This window comes from Schistocerca serialis, chromosome 2, assembly GCF_023864345.2.
Source record: "Schistocerca serialis cubense isolate TAMUIC-IGC-003099 chromosome 2, iqSchSeri2.2, whole genome shotgun sequence".
Taxonomy (NCBI): domain Eukaryota; kingdom Metazoa; phylum Arthropoda; class Insecta; order Orthoptera; family Acrididae; genus Schistocerca; species Schistocerca serialis.
In genome coordinates, this window is record NC_064639.1 from 707,564,970 (window position 1) to 707,583,537 (window position 18,568).

The 18,568-nt window shown below is 40.8% G+C and overlaps 1 protein-coding gene across 1 annotated transcript in view; it reads right to left on the reverse strand.

Annotated features, from left to right (window-relative positions):
* Nucleotides 1-18,568, reverse strand: part of LOC126457869 (protein Gawky) — a 288,179-nt gene that overhangs the window by 214,489 nt on the left and 55,122 nt on the right. Inside the window, exon 2 of the mRNA XM_050094525.1 lies at nucleotides 3,681-3,790. Coding sequence (XP_049950482.1) covers nucleotides 3,681-3,746 — 66 coding nt within the window. The 5' untranslated portion in view covers nucleotides 3,747-3,790. The remainder of the gene's footprint in view (nucleotides 1-3,680; nucleotides 3,791-18,568) is intronic.

An 18,568-nucleotide genomic window follows, 5' to 3' on the forward strand; every position in this document is an offset into this window, starting at 1 on the left:
CTATTATTTAGTAGAGAAAAAGATGCTCTTTCAAATGGTAGTTAACATAAGGAAGGATTAGGTAATCCTTCTGGGATAAAAGTTTCAAAATCACTTACTTCGGCAGCAAATTTGATTTCGGGCATCTGCGCCTTTGTCTCAAAATGTATGAACTCAAAAGTAATGAAGCTTACAAATTACATAAACAAGCCACTAAGCAATAAGATCACAAAATGAGATGTTTCTAAAACAGCTACATAAACACATCAAGCTGCTTCAACCCGGAAGAAATTTTGCTGCAACAAATTTTCATGATATCCGTAAGTGGAACTAGGAGCACTAGGCTATTAAAAAAATATGAACAACGTAAGTGTACAACTGAAACTGTTCAACTAGCTGACCAAGTTGTTTTTTTTTCTTTTCTTTTTGTTTTGCCACAATTATACACTGAATTACTGCACTTCGATGTCACTAACAATCATGAAATGTCACTGCTACATTTGTCTAACTTACATTTAAGAGATCCGTGCTCACACTGTATTTAAATTTGGGAGCCAAAAATTTGCAAATCTTCCTTTAGTTATTTATCATACTTTCAAACTCACAAGTAAATAAATGTGGCAATATAAAATCCACCACAAAATACAAATTACTGAAAACAATTGGTATGGATATCACTTCATGTGTGTTCTGCTACAATATTCGCTTGTCCCTGGGTACGCTAGTATCCATTAGCTGGAAATCGAATGTCTCTGGATTCTCCCAGTGTTTTGAGACTATTCTGCCTGCAGGTAAAGGGAGAACTCTCTCCATGTATCATGTGATTTGTTCTTTTATGCAATAGCATACAACTGTAAAGTATTTCAATGTTCACTGATAAAGTTTTAATTTGCTTATCCATAAAGGCCGACTTCTCTTCTCAGTGTTCTGTTGCACTTCCATAAAAATATACCTGTGACACCAGAAATGTTCTCAGAAAAACAGAATGTAAAATTTGATTTAACAGTTAGTATTTATGTGGCATAAAAGTTGTGCTATATTCACATCAGCATGTATTCTACCTGAACCACATTTAATTGATGTAATTAGTACTTCATGTATAGCAGAATCAACAAAATTGATAAGGGTTAGAAAAAAATTTAGATTAGGTGACTATACAACATTTCTTTAACATTTGCATTCTGAATATTTTCATTTAAAATTTTTAATTAATTCTGTAACTTAAAAATGCTAGTTATCTAATTTTTATTATTCTGATAGAAACTTAAAATCTCAAGTATACTCTGTCAGCTTAAGAACAGACCTTCAAAAAAGTAAACCCACATATCTCCAATTCAGCACTGATAAGTGTTCAGCTACCTGAAAGGCAGCTGGCCCTACATTTGCAGCCAGGCTGTCATATTTTGGTTGAGATGCTTACCATTAGATATCCTCTCTACTGGATGCATCTTTGGATACTTAACAGCAAAACATGCACTTTCTGCCACTCTCCTGTATTGCTGTTTAGGCAATGCTTTCAAATAAAATATGGCTATAGTGATACTAAAACTTCCTGGCAGATTAAAACTGTGTGCCGGACCGAGACTCGAACTCGGGACCTTTGCCTTTCGCGGGCAAGTGCTCTACGAACAGAGCTACCAACGCACAACTCACGCCCTGTCCTCACAGCTTTCCTTCTGCTAGTACCTTGTCTCCTACCTATAGCAATACTGAGTTTGGTATTGAATTTAGAAGCTCAGAAAGTAAAGAAGAATATGCTGTGACTCCATCAGACACTGAAAGGGACGACACTTGAGTGCCAAGTACTCAACAGTGGTAGGAGATAAATACCACCACTGCATTCCACCTAGCTCCTCCAGGATTTATGTTCATCAGAAACTGTTGTGAAACACACATGGTTAGACTTCACTGCTCAAAAAACTACAAAATGACTTCCCTGTTTTAGGATAGTTTCGTCAAAGTCCAGTGCAGAAGTATACTTGGGATTTTATTAGCTTTAATGGCTCTCTTTGTATGTCTAAATGTCATGCCATTCATTATAGGATGTTTTTGATAAATTAAAAATATTATCTTTTGCAACATAATTTGGAAAAAAAAATTAATATGTTATGGAGTTAATCAGTGTACAACTTCTCTGCCACCTAGTATTCAAAACAAGGAACTGGGCAAGTATTATGAAGTTAAAAATTCTATTAGATCCGAGTAGTATGTTTCAACCGCTGACGAACCTATACATTCTCAGAAAAATTTAATGTAGGGGTACGCTAGTTGTTGATAATTGCTGAATCTAGTGTGTATAATCAAATTATCAATGTGTGGGAATTCATGAACCTTGCAATATGTTTCATCTTTTCCCTTGACTGCACTGAAGCTATGTATGCCTAACTTTTCACACAGCATCATTATACCAATGAAAATAACTGGGGGAGGGGATTGGGTGGAAGCATTTTACGGTAATCAAGCAAAAGGGAATCAAGAAGTTCAAATTCCCTATGAGCTCACAACATTTTCCGTTATAACCAAAAGAATTTGTATGGTATATCTCAGAAATAATTCTGTACATATTCAAATATCTTAAAATTATGGATATAATTCTCACTTCAAGATTACAAGGAAAAATATTCTCTGAAACAGATCTGCAATATAAATTAATACAATATCGAAATGTAGATCATACTGGGATTGCTGTGGGTTTTATTAGAGATAAAGAATATGCTGTACATAATAAAAATTAAATCTAGGAGACAAACATTATACATTGGGGAACAGTAAGACAATTATGCCTGAAATACTGGAAATTCATTTATGGGTTAAATTTAACAAATATTCTGAAACATTATGGGCAATATACGCACTAGAGTGACTGACCTATAGTTAAAATGTTGAAACTGCCTCTATACAAGGTGACAAACTTATCACCCATTTGTTTTATGTTTTAGTTATGAAACACACACACACACACACACACACACACACACACACACACACTCTTACGTATCAAAGTGAACCACATATTTAAATAATGATGCTGCTGATTTCACTAAGATTTTCTCTGTTTCGACTATTTTGAAGCTGTTTACCGACTTAAAATCATATATTGCTTTACCAACACTTCATGCATAGTATTCTTTAGTTGTGTATTCTCGTTTACCATAAAAAAGTGCATTAACTTAACAACACATCAGTACCCTGTCATATTATTTCCAAATGTTGGTGAAAGTCAAAAAATGGTCAGTGTAGTATTCCAACCCAATGAGGTACTACATACCACTTCTAAGAGTATAATAAAGTTCTTGTAACTGGTCAAAATAAAGAAATAAGAGCATAACAGCTTCAATCTGCAAAGTCGTATTCCAGTTCATGGATCACACACTGGCTAAGAAACAAAATTAACAGGTACTTCCATAAAAATATCTGAAAATCTTATGGCAAATTACATATAAGCACCTGATAATTCGTGTAGGACTAAAGGACTCCCCCCCCCCCCCCCCCCACACACACACACACACACACACACACACACACACGTCGAGCTCTAACATATCTCCATCTATACTACCACACACTTCCTACGAGACGGAACTGTCCGTTACCTGCACTCACACAAATAATTATAAACCACATTCAGTGGTGACTTAGGACTGAGCAGGAGCTTCAGTATCTTAGGGGTTATACCAATGAAGTTTACGAAACGTACTCACCTTAAACGTTTGTGTAACGACATTTACTTTAGAAATCTCATCTGAACTAGATTCGTTTGGAAACATTGGGCTCAATTTTTCTTTGGCAGGCAAAACATGGAAACTGATATCTGAAAAAAGAAAAGGACGACGTAAATACATTCTGTAACACTTTGCTAGCTAGTCGCGTCAGCTATACAATCTTACAGTTATTACCATTATATCGTACACATTATGACAAATAAGCACGAAAACATTTCATTAAACAGATAAAATACATACTATTCTCTATTTTTCACATGAAGTCTGTTGGCTCACCTTATCAAATAAGACGTCAGCCATCATTGCAAACCACAATGGCAGATCTGAAACGTATTAAGCTAATTTAATACTATTCCTACTACATTGTTACGGAACGTACACAGCCGTTTAGTCTTAATGAAATATGATGGCAACTACGGCACAACAGCTGATACAATACGCGTATGCAGAAGCTGTTGGCATCCATGTTGTTTTACTGAGCATCAATACGATACTTCATTGCGCAACCATCCTTGCTCATTCTACAAATGGCATTTTGAATGAGTAGCATAGCACACTACATGCTTAAATCTGGAAAAATCATTTCTCTCGAATTTCATGTTTATTTATCTGTCATACGAATCTATCTCTCTCTCTCCCCCCCTCTCCCGTGTGCGTGTGTGTCATAGATTAACTACTGAAAACAACAGCATGATAATTCAAGAAATTTTTCTGCCAGTGTATGAAATAATTAACGTGCGTTAACAAAAACAATATCGCTACATAGAAATCACATTACAAATCGATAAAGAACTCAGGATGTTGTCCATCAAGAAGGTTAGCACCCTTCTGTATTCTCTCAGCAGGAAGCTCTTTCGCAACTTTCATGGACTGGGTATCAAATGAATCTACTAATAGTGCATGTACACGACTATTGAAGCGGAAGGATCTGTGGAGCGGGCTGTTTAAATTATTTTTTTATGTATGTCTTGCGGTTTGTATTGATCGCGTTACGTGGCGCTGGTTACCTCCTGCGTGCGGCCTTTTGCTGAGATAGCCAGCCACTACAATCAGATGTTGCAAAAAGTATTATCTGTAAACTATGTTACGAAACAAGAATTCATACTGGATTTCATGTTAGTGCCGGCTTTTGTTAACACGTTGCACCTTCGACAGTACATATATGTGTATTTATATAAATAAATATATATTGTTTTATCTCTTAGTACTACACAATGGAGAAAAGAAACACAAATTACAAATTTAAAGACATTTCTCATACATTGTATCAGCAACAATATAAACTGGATTAAGGTGAATAAGAACAATACCGGTGTTGGACGAACATTTTATTGAAACCTGTTTCACTGGCCATGGTACAAATCGAATCTTTTTCGGCCATTTTGTGCCTGCCGTGCTCTGCTGGGCGAACGAGACAACTAACCCGATCTCAGCCGGAAAGTGCCGAGCACCTTCCGAACAACCGAAGGTAGGCCACCGGTGACAGCGCTGCCAAACTGTTGGAACGACTCCTGGGTAATACATAGTAAATATGGCGGGTGTTATTGTCACGTTAGCCATGCTATCGCGATGGTAACACAAACGGGTAGCGAAGCGGAACAAAATATAAGAAAAACTCAGTTTAAAGGGACTGTGAAATACTATGATAGAATTTTTCACATTCTTGCGACGACTGCGCTGCAGAGTTACAAATGACAAAACATTACAGTAATTTGCTATTGGCACTTTTTGTTTTTACCCTGCAGCCACGGAGAAAGTAGATTGAGCAGGGCATTTTACCTACATTATTGCAACCGGTATTACATGGGCTCGTAAGATTTACGCGGGCAAACAGAGGGTAGAACTTAATCTACATGAAGAACATTAATAGGCAAGATAACAACATTGTAAGATCATAATATACTCATTAATTTCACAACATTATTTAATGTCTTATTTCACGTGTTATTGATGCTTTTCCTGGTGGTTTTCACATGTTTTAGAGCAAGTTGTAGAAGTGTTACTATTTTGAAATGGTAAATAAATTGGCTTTGCGCCCTCCCCACAGTTTTTTTACTAATGCTTCGTTATTTCAGTCATCAAACGTGGGTTTGATGCAGTCCTCCATTTCTGTCGATTCGCAGTTATCGTCTTCAGTGAAATATAACTTCTTCATCCTAGATCATCGACTTGTTAAAGATGTTCATCTGCAGGCATTGCTCTGCGATTCTTCCACCTTACCTTCAAATAGTTTGTTTCCGAATGAATATGCGCCGTAATATGCATCCCAGTATTCTTTCGCTGCGATTTACGGTTTTAATTAATTTTCTTTACCTTGTTGACTCGTTACAGGACATCATTCATTACCCGAGCAATCCATCTTATCATTCAACAGATGGCTCTTATACCACATTTCAAAGGCTTCTAAACGTTTCATTTCAGTCCTTCCCATAGTCCAAACAGCGTTTCACCGAGCTTTTTCTAATCTGAAGCTTTGAATTTTTGGTTGGTAGCAGCTGCATTCTTTAACTTTGTTACCACAGACTTTTTTTTCTTGTGCAGTCCTTTTTACTCGCACATTTCGAGCTGACACGGCGAGGTGGCTTATGGGAGCGACCTTACAGCCTAGTTTACACTACGTTGCGCGCAGCTGCGCTACTGACCACTGCGCATGCGTGGCGCGCGTTTGCGCGACTCAGTGAAACCATACAGTTTGGCTTGATCCAACTTTGGCGACAGTAGTTGCACAGTATTGTCGGTAGAGTGGGAAACGGAAATATAAAATGGGGAACGGAGGAAACTTCGATTTTTAGATATCCATGCTATGCATGTAAGTTTGTGGGATTTCAATCTTGTTGGATTAAAAAACAAGCAGCGATATATTGCTGCGTTTGAGGCCGTCCTAACCGATCTGAACATGGATGGGTTGACAATACCTACGCTGCAGAGCAACATTCATTTAATTAGAAACACACACGCAATGATACGGAAAATACAGCAAGCCAAATATCTGGTTGTAGAAAACACGTCTGCAAGACTAAAATCTCGTGTTTCAAGCTGGCCATTTCTGGAAGGAAATTTGTGTACAGGAAATTTGGAAACCAGAATCCAAATGCATATTCTACAACGTGGCGAACTGTCGACAGTTTATAACTGGAAACTCAAATGACCATGCTTTGAAAAAAAAGTCTTCACTGAATATGCCGTTGGCGCAAATGCGTCATAACCAACTGCATCTTCTAGTAGACCGAGAGTTATGGACCCTATTGCCGATTTTGGAGAATTGCTTGGAAAAATACCACCATCAAATTGTTGATTTTGGAACACGATATAGGTCCTGTAGAGAAGAATATGAAGAAAAGTTCTGGTGACATTCTCAGATGACTGAAATAACTTCTCGGGTCTTCCACGACAATTTCTTTCAGCAAGGTCGCTGAGCAACCGAGCTGCTGGCTTTCCCTTACTCAAATCATTAACCCAAACACGTCTCTTATTTCTTTTCTTATGCAGTGATTTCTTGCAGACAAGCATTAATTCCGCCAGAACTCGTGCAGCTGCAGAAACATTCATTTCAGACGAGACTACGCCGTTCACAAAATGACGAAACAAGGGTACACTGGTGTCACTCTTTCTAGTCACATATGAACCACCTGCGCGAAACACGTTTCATGAAACGAGTTGCTCGAACTATTGTCGTGTAAACTAGCCTTAAAAGCATTTCCTTCTTTCCCACCTGTCACCGCGCCGAGTGTCAAGTTGGATTGCGAGAATAGTAAGGTTACTACGCGTTTCTTTAGCTACTGAATGACATCGTGGCCTAACCAAAAGCTGTAGTAATGTATTTGTTTCCAGACAACTAGTTTCAGCAATCAACCATCTACAAATCACGGATTAATACCAGTTCATAAAAATTAAGAGAGGGCTACGTGGCGTCAAGTACATCGGTAAGAGGGTAACAGGCTGCCAAGTTTTGCACTATGCGACTGCCGAAAATATAGGGTAGCGGTATGTTAGACCCACCCTTGAACTTCACGTAGTGTCAATCAGTAACCTGCATATGATCACTTTGTCGAAGTTAGGCGACTGGAAATAACTAATAACTTTTCGTAGTTCCACAATATCGGTCTTAGAATACAGGGTGTCCACCCAAACCTTCCAGATTTCAAGGACCCAGGAGAGAAAAAACCACAGTAGATACAACAATGAAAAATGCACCACATTGTAGAGAATGTCACAGAATTTATATTTCCGCGTCAGAAGTGCCAAGTATTGCAGCCAGAGTGCAGCATGGTCGCATGAAGTGAAAATGGCGACTCCACAGTACTGCGCGCAAGCAGTAGTGTGGTTTGCAGAAACAAAATCGCTGATTACTGTGCAAAGAAATTATCGTCGTGTGTATGAATGTGATCCACCTGATGTGAAAACAATTAAGGAATGGTATAGGACGTTTCTGGCAACATGAGGTGTTCTGAAACGTTCTGGTGGTGCACATTACGGACTTTCAGAAGAGACAGTGGTGGAAATCAGACAAATGTTTCTTAGAAGCCCACGTAAGTCAATTCGTCAAGCATCTAGGCAACGTGATGTACATCGATCAATCGTGTAGTTCACCAGCGTCGTCGTATGTGTGCTTACAAAGCGCAAATTCTGCAACATAAAATGCTGAACGACAAACCACGCCGACAGCAATTTGCTGCAGGGTATTGATATGGATGCCAGCTTCCTGAAAAGATGTTTATTCTCAGATGAGGCAACCTTTCATCTATCAGGAAGAGTTAATAGACAGGGCAGGTTGGTTAGGTTAGGTTAAGTTAGTTCGGATTTGCCCCGCGGTCTGAGGCGTATCTTGTCACAGTCCCCCCCCCCCCCCCCCCTCCCCTCGGAGGTTAGAGGCCTCCCTCGTGCATGAGTGTGTGTGTCATCCTTAGCGTAAGTTAGTTTAAGTTAGATTAAATAGTGTGTAAGCTTAGGGACCGATGCCCTCAGCAGTTTGGTCCCATAAGACCTTACCACAAATTTCCAAATTTGTTCGGATTTGGGGTTCGCAAAATCCGCACGTTGTCATTGAACATGTTCGTGATAGCCCTAAACTAAATGCATCGTGCAGGCTAATGCACGACAGGATTGTTGGACCGTTCTTCTTTACAGAACAAACAGTGAATGGGTCAGTGTATCTGGGCATGTTGGAGCAGTTTGTGTAACCTAAGATACAAGACTTGCAACCCAACATCATTTTTCAACAAGATGGAGCTCCACCGCATTGGTCAACGGCTGTTCGCAAGTTTCTGGATAGTAAATTTCCCAATCGTTGGATCGGACGCGGAAGACCCATTGCCTGGCCACCACGTTCACCTGACATTACGCCGCTTTATTTCTTCGTATGGGGATTCGTGAAGGACCGCGTGTATGCGACCAAAGTGGACGATCTTTCTATTTTGCGACATCATATCACTAATGCAATTGCAACAATAACAGAGGAAATGTTACCAACAACTTGGCAAGAAATTGAGTACAGGCTCGATATTCTTCATGCTACAAATGGTTCACATGTAGAGGTGTATTGATGATAAATAAATAAATTCTTTGAGATGCTCTACAATGTGGTGCATTTTTCACTGTCGTATCTACTGTGGGTTTTTTTTCCTGGGTCTTTGAAATCAGGGAGGTTTGAGTGGGACACCCTGTGCTTTGAAACTGTGAAGCCCACCTTTTCACTAGTTTTACTACTTAAACTGAACACGCAAGGGAATTAGTTAAGAATGGAAGGGCAGGTACTACAAACGTATGACGAAGATGAAGTCTACTTGAACAGAGAGAGAGAGAGAGAGAGAGAGAGAGAGAGAGAGAGAGACTGGGCACGCGGAGTGTGTGGAAATAAAGATCTCTGCGGGCTATGGTATATCCAGCATTCAATGACCATTTTTAGTCTGCAGTCTATTTCATTTCGACATTTTTACATCTTGTTTTCCTTTCTATCCACCGCTTTGTTGTAATTTTGTACGTACAACAAGGTGCAGCTAGTCAAGCTTGACTGATACAACTTGTTTAAAGCACAATTTTTTTGTGTGATTATGGCTATATGGCGAAAATCATCGTAGTTTTAACGTGAAATGTTAGCACGAACGGGCTATGTATGAAAATTTACTGGTGAACGTAAAGAGTTGACTGCTTTCTCGAATCTCAACTGTACACACATTATTGGCCTCACCTCTCGCCACTACCCTCGTCTGTTTACTGACTGAAAATGACTTCCCTGTCAAACTCCTCTGTAAGAAATCCCAAATGACCCTGTCCAAATTCCATGGACACTTAACCATGGGATTGTAAAGCACACACATAGGAGTTTGTTGCACAGACGTTTGGACTGATTGTAGAAGAAGACTGACAAGTAGATCCTTACTAAAATCACGCCTAAAGGCCGAATTATGCTGTCAAATAGCTTTGGCAAAAGTCTTTTACAGAAGACAGTTTACAAAATCTTGGTATTAACGTATTGTCATTTCCTTTGTAAGTGTTGTAGCGCAGTTTTGGTTTTTATAAAATGTTTTATCAATAATATCTGACAGTGCAATTCGGGCCTCAGAATAAATGTCTCGGGTGGGCAGTCACATTTATAACACACTGCAGGTATGGAAAGAAATCTTGGTACGCTAAATCTACGTTGTAATGGAAAGGGTTCTGATGTGACAAGTTCATGAAACAGTGAACACCATATGGCCTCAGCTGTTTCCAACAGTTCTACGGCTGGTTCTGACCCCTACCTCATCAGAATCAGCATTTCCACGATAAGATTTCCTTCCACCACTGAGATGACAACTGCTATGGTTAGCTGTTAGTCAATTAAATGCGATTGACAGAATGAATGTTTCACACTGCAGTGGAGTGTGCCCTGTTCTGAAACTTCTTTTAAATACTAAAACTATGTTCCAGATTGATATTCCGATTGGGAACTTTGCCTTTCGTGGTCAACTGAGCCATCCAAGAGCGAATTACGACCCGCCCTCTCAGCTTCATTCCTGCCAGCAGGAAAGAGATACTGGCAGAATCAAAGTTGTGAGGGGTGGATCGTGAGTTGTGCCTCAATAGCTTAGCTCTGTTCTAAAGTCAATCAATAAAGCGACAGAAGCATGACAACAACAGCATCCTCCTTCAACATCGAACGCGCTCTCAAATAAGGTGTGACATGCTGGACTACTCTTTAAAATGTAACGCTTCAACTTTTAATGCGAAATCATGCAGTTAATAGCAAATCTTATCTGTGAAGGCGGGTACACACTAGACCACAAGGCTAACGAACGACAGCTAACCGCTTCGCTGGCCGAGATTTGCTTGATGTGTACGGGAGGCAAATCGGAATCAACGAAGCGGCTGGTCTTGCTTGCAGCAACGTCAGAACGTTGGCGGTGTGTAAGGGGGCCTTGAGACCCATCCCCTAAGACGAACGCCGAGTCGAATGTTTGCTGGTTCAGTAGCGATTTTCGGTGTCCCCTGAACGGGTATGTATTTCTTGTGTCTAAAAATATTGAAGTATTGAGAGGAATGCGGAGACAGCATTAAAGCTGATAGTTTATCGTGAGCGGGAATGTTTATGGGAGCCTACGAACTGTGATTGCATAAATAAAGCAAGGGAAGTAAGTGAGCTGTTATAAAAAAAAGTGTACAATGTGAAAAAGAAAATGGAATTTTACAGCCTACACATTCGAAATCTGTAGCTCTAATTCGCAAAAAAGTGAAATAGCCCTTATTACAAGTCAGCTTTAAGCTCAGAAAATTTTGTTTCATCACACCAGCGTCGTTTCTTCTTAGACTACTTTTTCTGATGAACAGCTTCTTGCAGTAAAATATATGCTACAAATGCGACGACTGCCAAATCCTTTTCTTCTCTCATAATATCGCCCGGTGAAACTGTTATTAAAACGCTGCTTTACAACAAACAATAAAACTGGAGCAACCTCGTCAAGTTATCACAGCCAACTGCGATTCTACATTGTCTAACCTCTTGGTCCCAACCCACGACAAGCCGAAAGCCAATGCGTTGGCCACCAACGTTCGGCCGAATCCACTGGCTGTTGTTTGTTTGTCTTCGTAGGACTAGCGTGTACGCACCTTGACACGAAAGTACAAGTCTGAGTCGATGATCAGCTGTTGAGATGTTTCGCACAAACGCAATGGTAGCACAGAAAGCATTCACATCTCGACAACTATACACAGTTGACATTCCTAGATCTCGATGGAGGAATGAGGCAATGGCCTTCTACGCAGTTTATACTGTATACTGGTGTTACGCCTCGACATGTGACAGAGTTAACTAACAAGCCAACGGCTACGAGACTGGAATCTTGGCTAAGTGGAGGATATGACATAACCTCACAAAACGCCAGTTTTTTGTTCCGACCCCGACACTTCACTTCATTAAAATGCAAGCACAGGAACAGCACAACTAAAAACTCTACTCTGGGGGTAATAAATCATCCTACAAGCAAAAGTAAAATACCTTGGAATTCACTTACACGAACTACTCAACTGGTGAGAAACACAACAGATAAAATAATAAAAGGAGAGTATAGACTAAACCTAGGACGACTTGTGAAATACAGACTGCGTGATGCAGACCAGCAGTTCAATCCACCAGATTCGGTGACTGGAATCAAAGCAGTCATACCTGCATGGCACCATTCTGTCGTGCATTGTTATCAAGACCTACGTTGTCCACATCAAACTCTGCCTTACACACTCTTAAGGGAGGCGTGCATTTCGTGTGCTCAGATTCAATTACCCGTCCCCAACAGTATCTATTGATACTATACCAGGAAATACAACACCACCTCTGATGGTACGCCACCAGAACATCGTATACGCTATTTGATCACAAGTCTCCCGACCGTGCTATATAATCCGGAACTGACCACTAAATGTTACGAGAGTCGGACCCAGTGTAAGAGGAAGCGAAAAGTGTTGTGTTATCAGTAGATAAGCTGCAACAACAGAATGGATCAGTCGGGAGAGCTCAGTGACTTTCAATGAGGGCTGCTCATTAGGGTCCATGACGGACATTTCAACCCTTCTAAAGCTCTCAAAGTCTACTTCTTCTGACGTACTGTGAGGTTGAAAAGGGAAGGAACAACCACAGCTAAACCAAGACCAGGGAGGTGTCATATACCTGAAGGCGACTGGCGAGCATTGCGGAGAGTGGTTGCAAAAAAATCGCACGAAATCGCCGGAAGGAATCACTCTTGAGTTCCAAAGTGTTAACAGCAGTCCAGCGAGCACAACGACTGCGGGCAGGGAATTAGAACTGGGTGCAATGGTCGAGCCACTCTTCGTAACATACACATTTCTGTAGTCAATGCTGACACTTGAGATGGTGTCCGGACGACGCCACAGGACGGCAGAAGACTGCAAACGAATTGGAATAATCCAATGGAAGGGTTTGTGTCTGTTGAATGCCAGGAAAATGTTACCTCCTAACATGAGTAGTGCCAACTTCTTTAGAGCCAACTGGGAAGTACGGAGATGATGTTTCGGCATGGTGGTTTTTTCGTGGTCAGTGCGTGTTCCCCTTACTCCGCTTAAGGAAATGCTAAACGTGGAAGGATATTAACACATTTTAGTGCATTATGTACTGCGTACTGTAGAGGAGCATTTCGGAGACTATGTCTGTATCTGCATAGCAATGCACCCTGTCATAAAGTATCATTTGGGAGGCTATGGTTTGTGGACACAACATTTTTTAAATGGACGGGCCTGCCCAGAATTCCGATCTGGACCCCATGGAACAACTCTGGGAAGAGTTAGAACGTAATGTTTACTCCACACCCCAGTGTCCAACGTCGTAGCACTATCTTCTCGCTTGCGAGGAAGAATGTGTTATCATTCCTCCACAGACATTCAGGTACCTCACTGAAAGCATCCCAAGAGAATTCGATCTGTCAAAGATAAAATATGTCACAATCCATATTAATATTCACTAACTGGTGTCCGGGTACTCTCGAAAAGTTATTGCTTACCACGCTAGCGCAAGATGACCGGACCAGGCAGCCAGAGATGTACCTTTGCGCTTTCTAATCTGTAATTCAGTTTCCCGCGTTGCAAAGTTAGTAATCACTACTAGATTCCTTCTCTCTTTTCATATATGTCTCTGGCAACGTTTGTTCATGCGAATAATGCCCAGTTGTACCGTGGTCCAGAAAACACGTTAAATTTTAGGTCCCCCTATAACTCTGGGTAAGTCAGTGCAAAGGTCGGAGGAAGACACTGGCATACCACTTCCAATAGGTCTATTCCTAACAAAACACTGAAGTGCTGAAATCAGTCTTCTGGTCAACGACAGCTTTATCTCTTCCATATTATTAGAGACTCAAAGAAACGCCTTGTTGATGCAGCCATCTGTATCTGTCTCTTGTCATCTGTACCATTAGGTTGTAGTTGCTCCAATTCATCCCACTGTTAACACTTTGTAATACGAATGTCCTGCACCTGTATATTCGTTTTTCCCACCTCTATATTCGTTTTTCCCAGGATTTTTACTTCTAAGGCGTCCAGTCAATTTAGTTTATCTTTTCTGTATCATGTTAATGTCTTTTCATCTTTAAATTTTTTTTTAAATATTTGTTTATTGTATTTTCTTTCAATCGAGGATGCTTTCGTGCTGCTTCTCCGTATCTACATCTCTACCGCATTTTTTTTTCCTGTTTCCCTGAGGCTATCCTTCACAATTACACCTTAAAATGCTCTTGATAACCTTTTTCTTTTTTATATTAAAGTTGTTGTTTGTTAATACATCACTTATTTCTTAAGGCTTGGTCATTGCAATTCTCTTAATAGCCATTGTACTTCTGTCACTCTCTGTTATTCCACTTCCAAACTGATGTAATTCCTTTTATTTGTATTAGTATTGTAATTCTTATTTCAACGTTCACCCTTACTTGTATGTTCGGTTTTACAAACCCCATTATTTTAGTCTTGTTTGTGTTTATTATTGTTCAAGGCATCAGACAAATTTTTTAACAAATTGGTCATATCCTTTTCAGAATCTGGTAAGTCTACAGTAGTGTTATTCAACCTTTTTGACTACGCGACCTCTCTCCAACTTTCCAAAATGTTCTGGCGACCCCCAGAACCATAATAAAAGTAGGTCAGCGATTTCAAAGGCAACGTACTTAATTTTCTTTCTATTGATACTATACTGATCGAGTAATCAAGTGCAATGTGAAAAGAGGTCGCAGTGCTCTGCGGGCAGAGATATAATTGTATTCTTTGCCGCGGTAGAGGCGTGCGGGTGAGAAGGGTCAGCGGGGGCATAGTCGCGCGTTTTCGGTCACTGCAATCAGTTGTCCTCCGAGTACGCCAGCAAGTACGGACGTGATTGTTGTCTTCGCACTTCGCTCTGAGCGAGCATAAAATGGGTAAGTTTTTTTTAATTTTTTTTTTTTTTACCAGCCATGCTGTAACTGCTTCTCCTGCGACCGTGACCCCCTGAGCAAGGCTTTGCGACCCTACAGAGGGTCGCTATCCACAGGTTGAAAAACACTGGTCTACTGTACTGCCAGCAAATGGAACACACACTGTACTCTTTTACCACTAATTGGGTTCCCTTTAATGTCGCTTTTCATTGATTGTATTGCACTTCATAAATGTACTGAGAAGAGACATATGCACTCATTTGTCTTCTATGTCTCATATTACTGTCCTAAGCATCTGCTGTAGCCTTCGCTCTATTGAAGATGTATGATTTACATGTTCGGGAGTGCATTTCAGTGACGAATGAACTGTTACGAATGGAGCCGCGAAATCAGTAGGTTACAATAAACGGCCGTGTCACGCTACGCTAAGTCCCCCGCTCGTTGATATTAATCTGTCTTCGTATTTCTAGGCTTTGTCTGAAAGTGATCAAATAACTTGCCAATTCTCGAAATGTGAAAACAGAGGCAGATAAGCATCCTAAAGTAAATCTTTTACACGTAACTTTAAGCAATCAAGTTACGTACATCACTGCGAAAAAAATCTCTGAAGTACATTTTATACATATTTGGATCAACGTCACTACAGATATTCGGTTATGACATGTTCGATATGCCTGCCATCAGATGATGTGGCGCAGACAAATTGCTAAATCCTGCATGACCCGCTGAAGTGTCGTAACATCGATGCTGTCGATCACCTCCTGAATGGCCGTTTTCAGCTCAGCAATGGTTTTAGGGCTGTTGCTGTACACCTTGTCTTTAATACAGCCCCACAAAAGGAGTCGCATGTGTTCAGATCCGGAGAATATGGCGGCCAATCGAGGGCCACGCCAGTGGCCTCGGCGGGTACCCCAGAGATAGAATGCGATCCCCAAAGGGCTCCTCCAGGGCACCAAAACACTCTCCTGCTTCGATGGGGTCGAGCTCCGTCTTGCATGAACCAGATCTTGTTGAAGTCAGGGTCACTTTGGATAATGGGGATAAAATCATCTTCCAAAACCTTCACGTACCGTACGGTAATCACCGTGCCACTGAGGAATATCGCACCGATTATTCCGCGACTGGACATAGCACACCACACAGTGACCCGTTGAGGGTGAAGAAACTTCTCGATCGCGAAATGTGGATTCTCAGCCTTCCAAATGCGCCACTTTTGCTTATTGACGAACCCATCCAAATTAAAGTGGGCATCGTCGATAAGCGAAGCCATTCAACGCATACTAATTCCCATCATGCCCCGCGGCCAACCGTGCAGTTTGAACGTCTTAACACAAACCGTTTACAAGTTAAAACGATTTTATTTCGTCTAGTTCAATAACTGTCACCCAATATACACACGAAGTGCCGTCACATACATATCCAAGTCGGTGTTACAAAAGTTACAAGGCTTTGGCATTGAGAGGATGCTTAATCGTTATTCCTGAGAATCTGGATCTGTTTTACGTGATACAGATTAAGTGCCATAGACTCGCCAACAGAGCTGACAATATACATCTTGAGACACAATTTTTACTGGGTGCAAATATTATCGAGAATTATTCATTGCAACACTGGCTTCTTGCACCGGAGTTTTGAAGCTTCCTCGCATGCTTTGATAAGGATTCCCAATTATGACTGAGTACTTTGCTGCAACTTTCAGCTTTGTATGTTGTCAGATTTTCAGGTGCGTGAGCACTGCTTCTTTGCGTATAGGTTTGTACATACTCCAGCCCTGAAACAATGTTACATAAATGCATCCACAATGTGGCTGAACTCTAGGCGGGGAGCTCATATAACAAAGGCAACGAATTTATACAAAACATGAATCGTCAATCCGGCTGAACACCGAACACATTCCATCCACTACAGCAGATGAATTCTCCTGCCGTTTCTAGTGTTTCCGAGATGCTACAATTAACTGATAATCCAAATCTTTAGCGCATTCTTGTTTCTTCTTCTTTATCCTTCGATGTCCTACACTACATATAATTTTTTTTTAGTGGAAAAAGGATACATGTCTTTATATTTGCAATTTACTGGATTCAGACAGAGGACTGCAAGCAGACGAGCTGTGCTGCGCTGTTTTAAAGCTCGTAGTTTGTCTCAGAAGTACTCCTCACTTTACTTTAAGCAAGTGTTTGACGGCTGTCCCATACGTACTACAGCCTGGGAATTGCTTCGTAATACAGGGTGTTTCCATTATGATAATATAAATTTTTAGGATGATTGAGAAGGCTGAATGTATCAATTTGAGGTAAGGGACCCTGGTCCGGAAACCAACGAGTCTAAAATTATAAGCGAAAATCGTTGTGATACCTCTGCCAGTGAAATACATGTATCGGTACTGTTGCTACTAACAAGGGAACCTCCCCACCGCACCCCCCTCAGATTTAGATATAAGTTGGCACACTGGATAGGCCTTGAAAAACTGAACACAGATCAATCGAGAAAACAGGAAGAAGTTGTGTGGAACTACGAAAAAATAAGCAAAATATACAAACTGAGTAGTCTATATGTAAGATAAGCAACATCTAGGCTAACGTGAGCTCAGGAGTGCCGTGGTCCCGTGGTTAGCGTGAGCAGCTGCGGAGGGAGAGGTCCTTGGTTCAAGTCTTCCCTCTAGTGAAATGTTTAATTTCTTTATTTTCGCAAAGTTATGATCTGTCCGTTCGTTCATTGACGTCTCTGTTCACTGTAATAAGTTTAGTGTCTGTGTTTTGCGACCGCACCGGTAAACCGTGCGATTAGTAGACGAAAGGACGTGCCTCTCCAATGGGAACCGAAAACATTTGATCGCAAGATCATAGGTCAAGCGATTCCTCCACAGGAAAACGCGTCTGATATATTCTATACGACAAAGGTGACGGCATGTGCGTCACATGACAGGAATATGTTGTCGACCCACCTAACTTGTACACTTGGCGAATGGGTAAAAAGATTCTTTTACCTTACCCGATTTCGGTTTTCTTGTGGATGTGATAATCACTCCCAAAAAGTGATGAAAACATAAGAGTTTGTCACATAAACTGAAAATAAAAAATTAAACTTTTCACTAGAGGGAAGACTTGAACCAAAGACCTTTCGCTCCGCAGCTGCTCACGCTAACCACGGGACCACGGCGGTCCTGGGCTTACGTTAGCCTAGATGTTGCATATGTGACACATGGACTACTCAGTTTGTATATTTTGCTTATTTTTTCGTAGTTCCACGCAACTTCTTCCTGTTTTCTCGATTGATCTGTGTTCAGTTTTTCAAGGCCTATCCACTGTGCCAACTTATATAACTAAATCTGAGGGGGGTGCGATGGGGAGGTTCCCTTATAAGATTGTGGCGTAAGCAATTTCAGTGCTGGTAGAATGGGCCAAAATAAGAATCAACGCCTGGTAAACATGCGCTCTGAAATACAGTGAAGCGCCAAAGAAACTGGTATAGGCATAGATATATGCA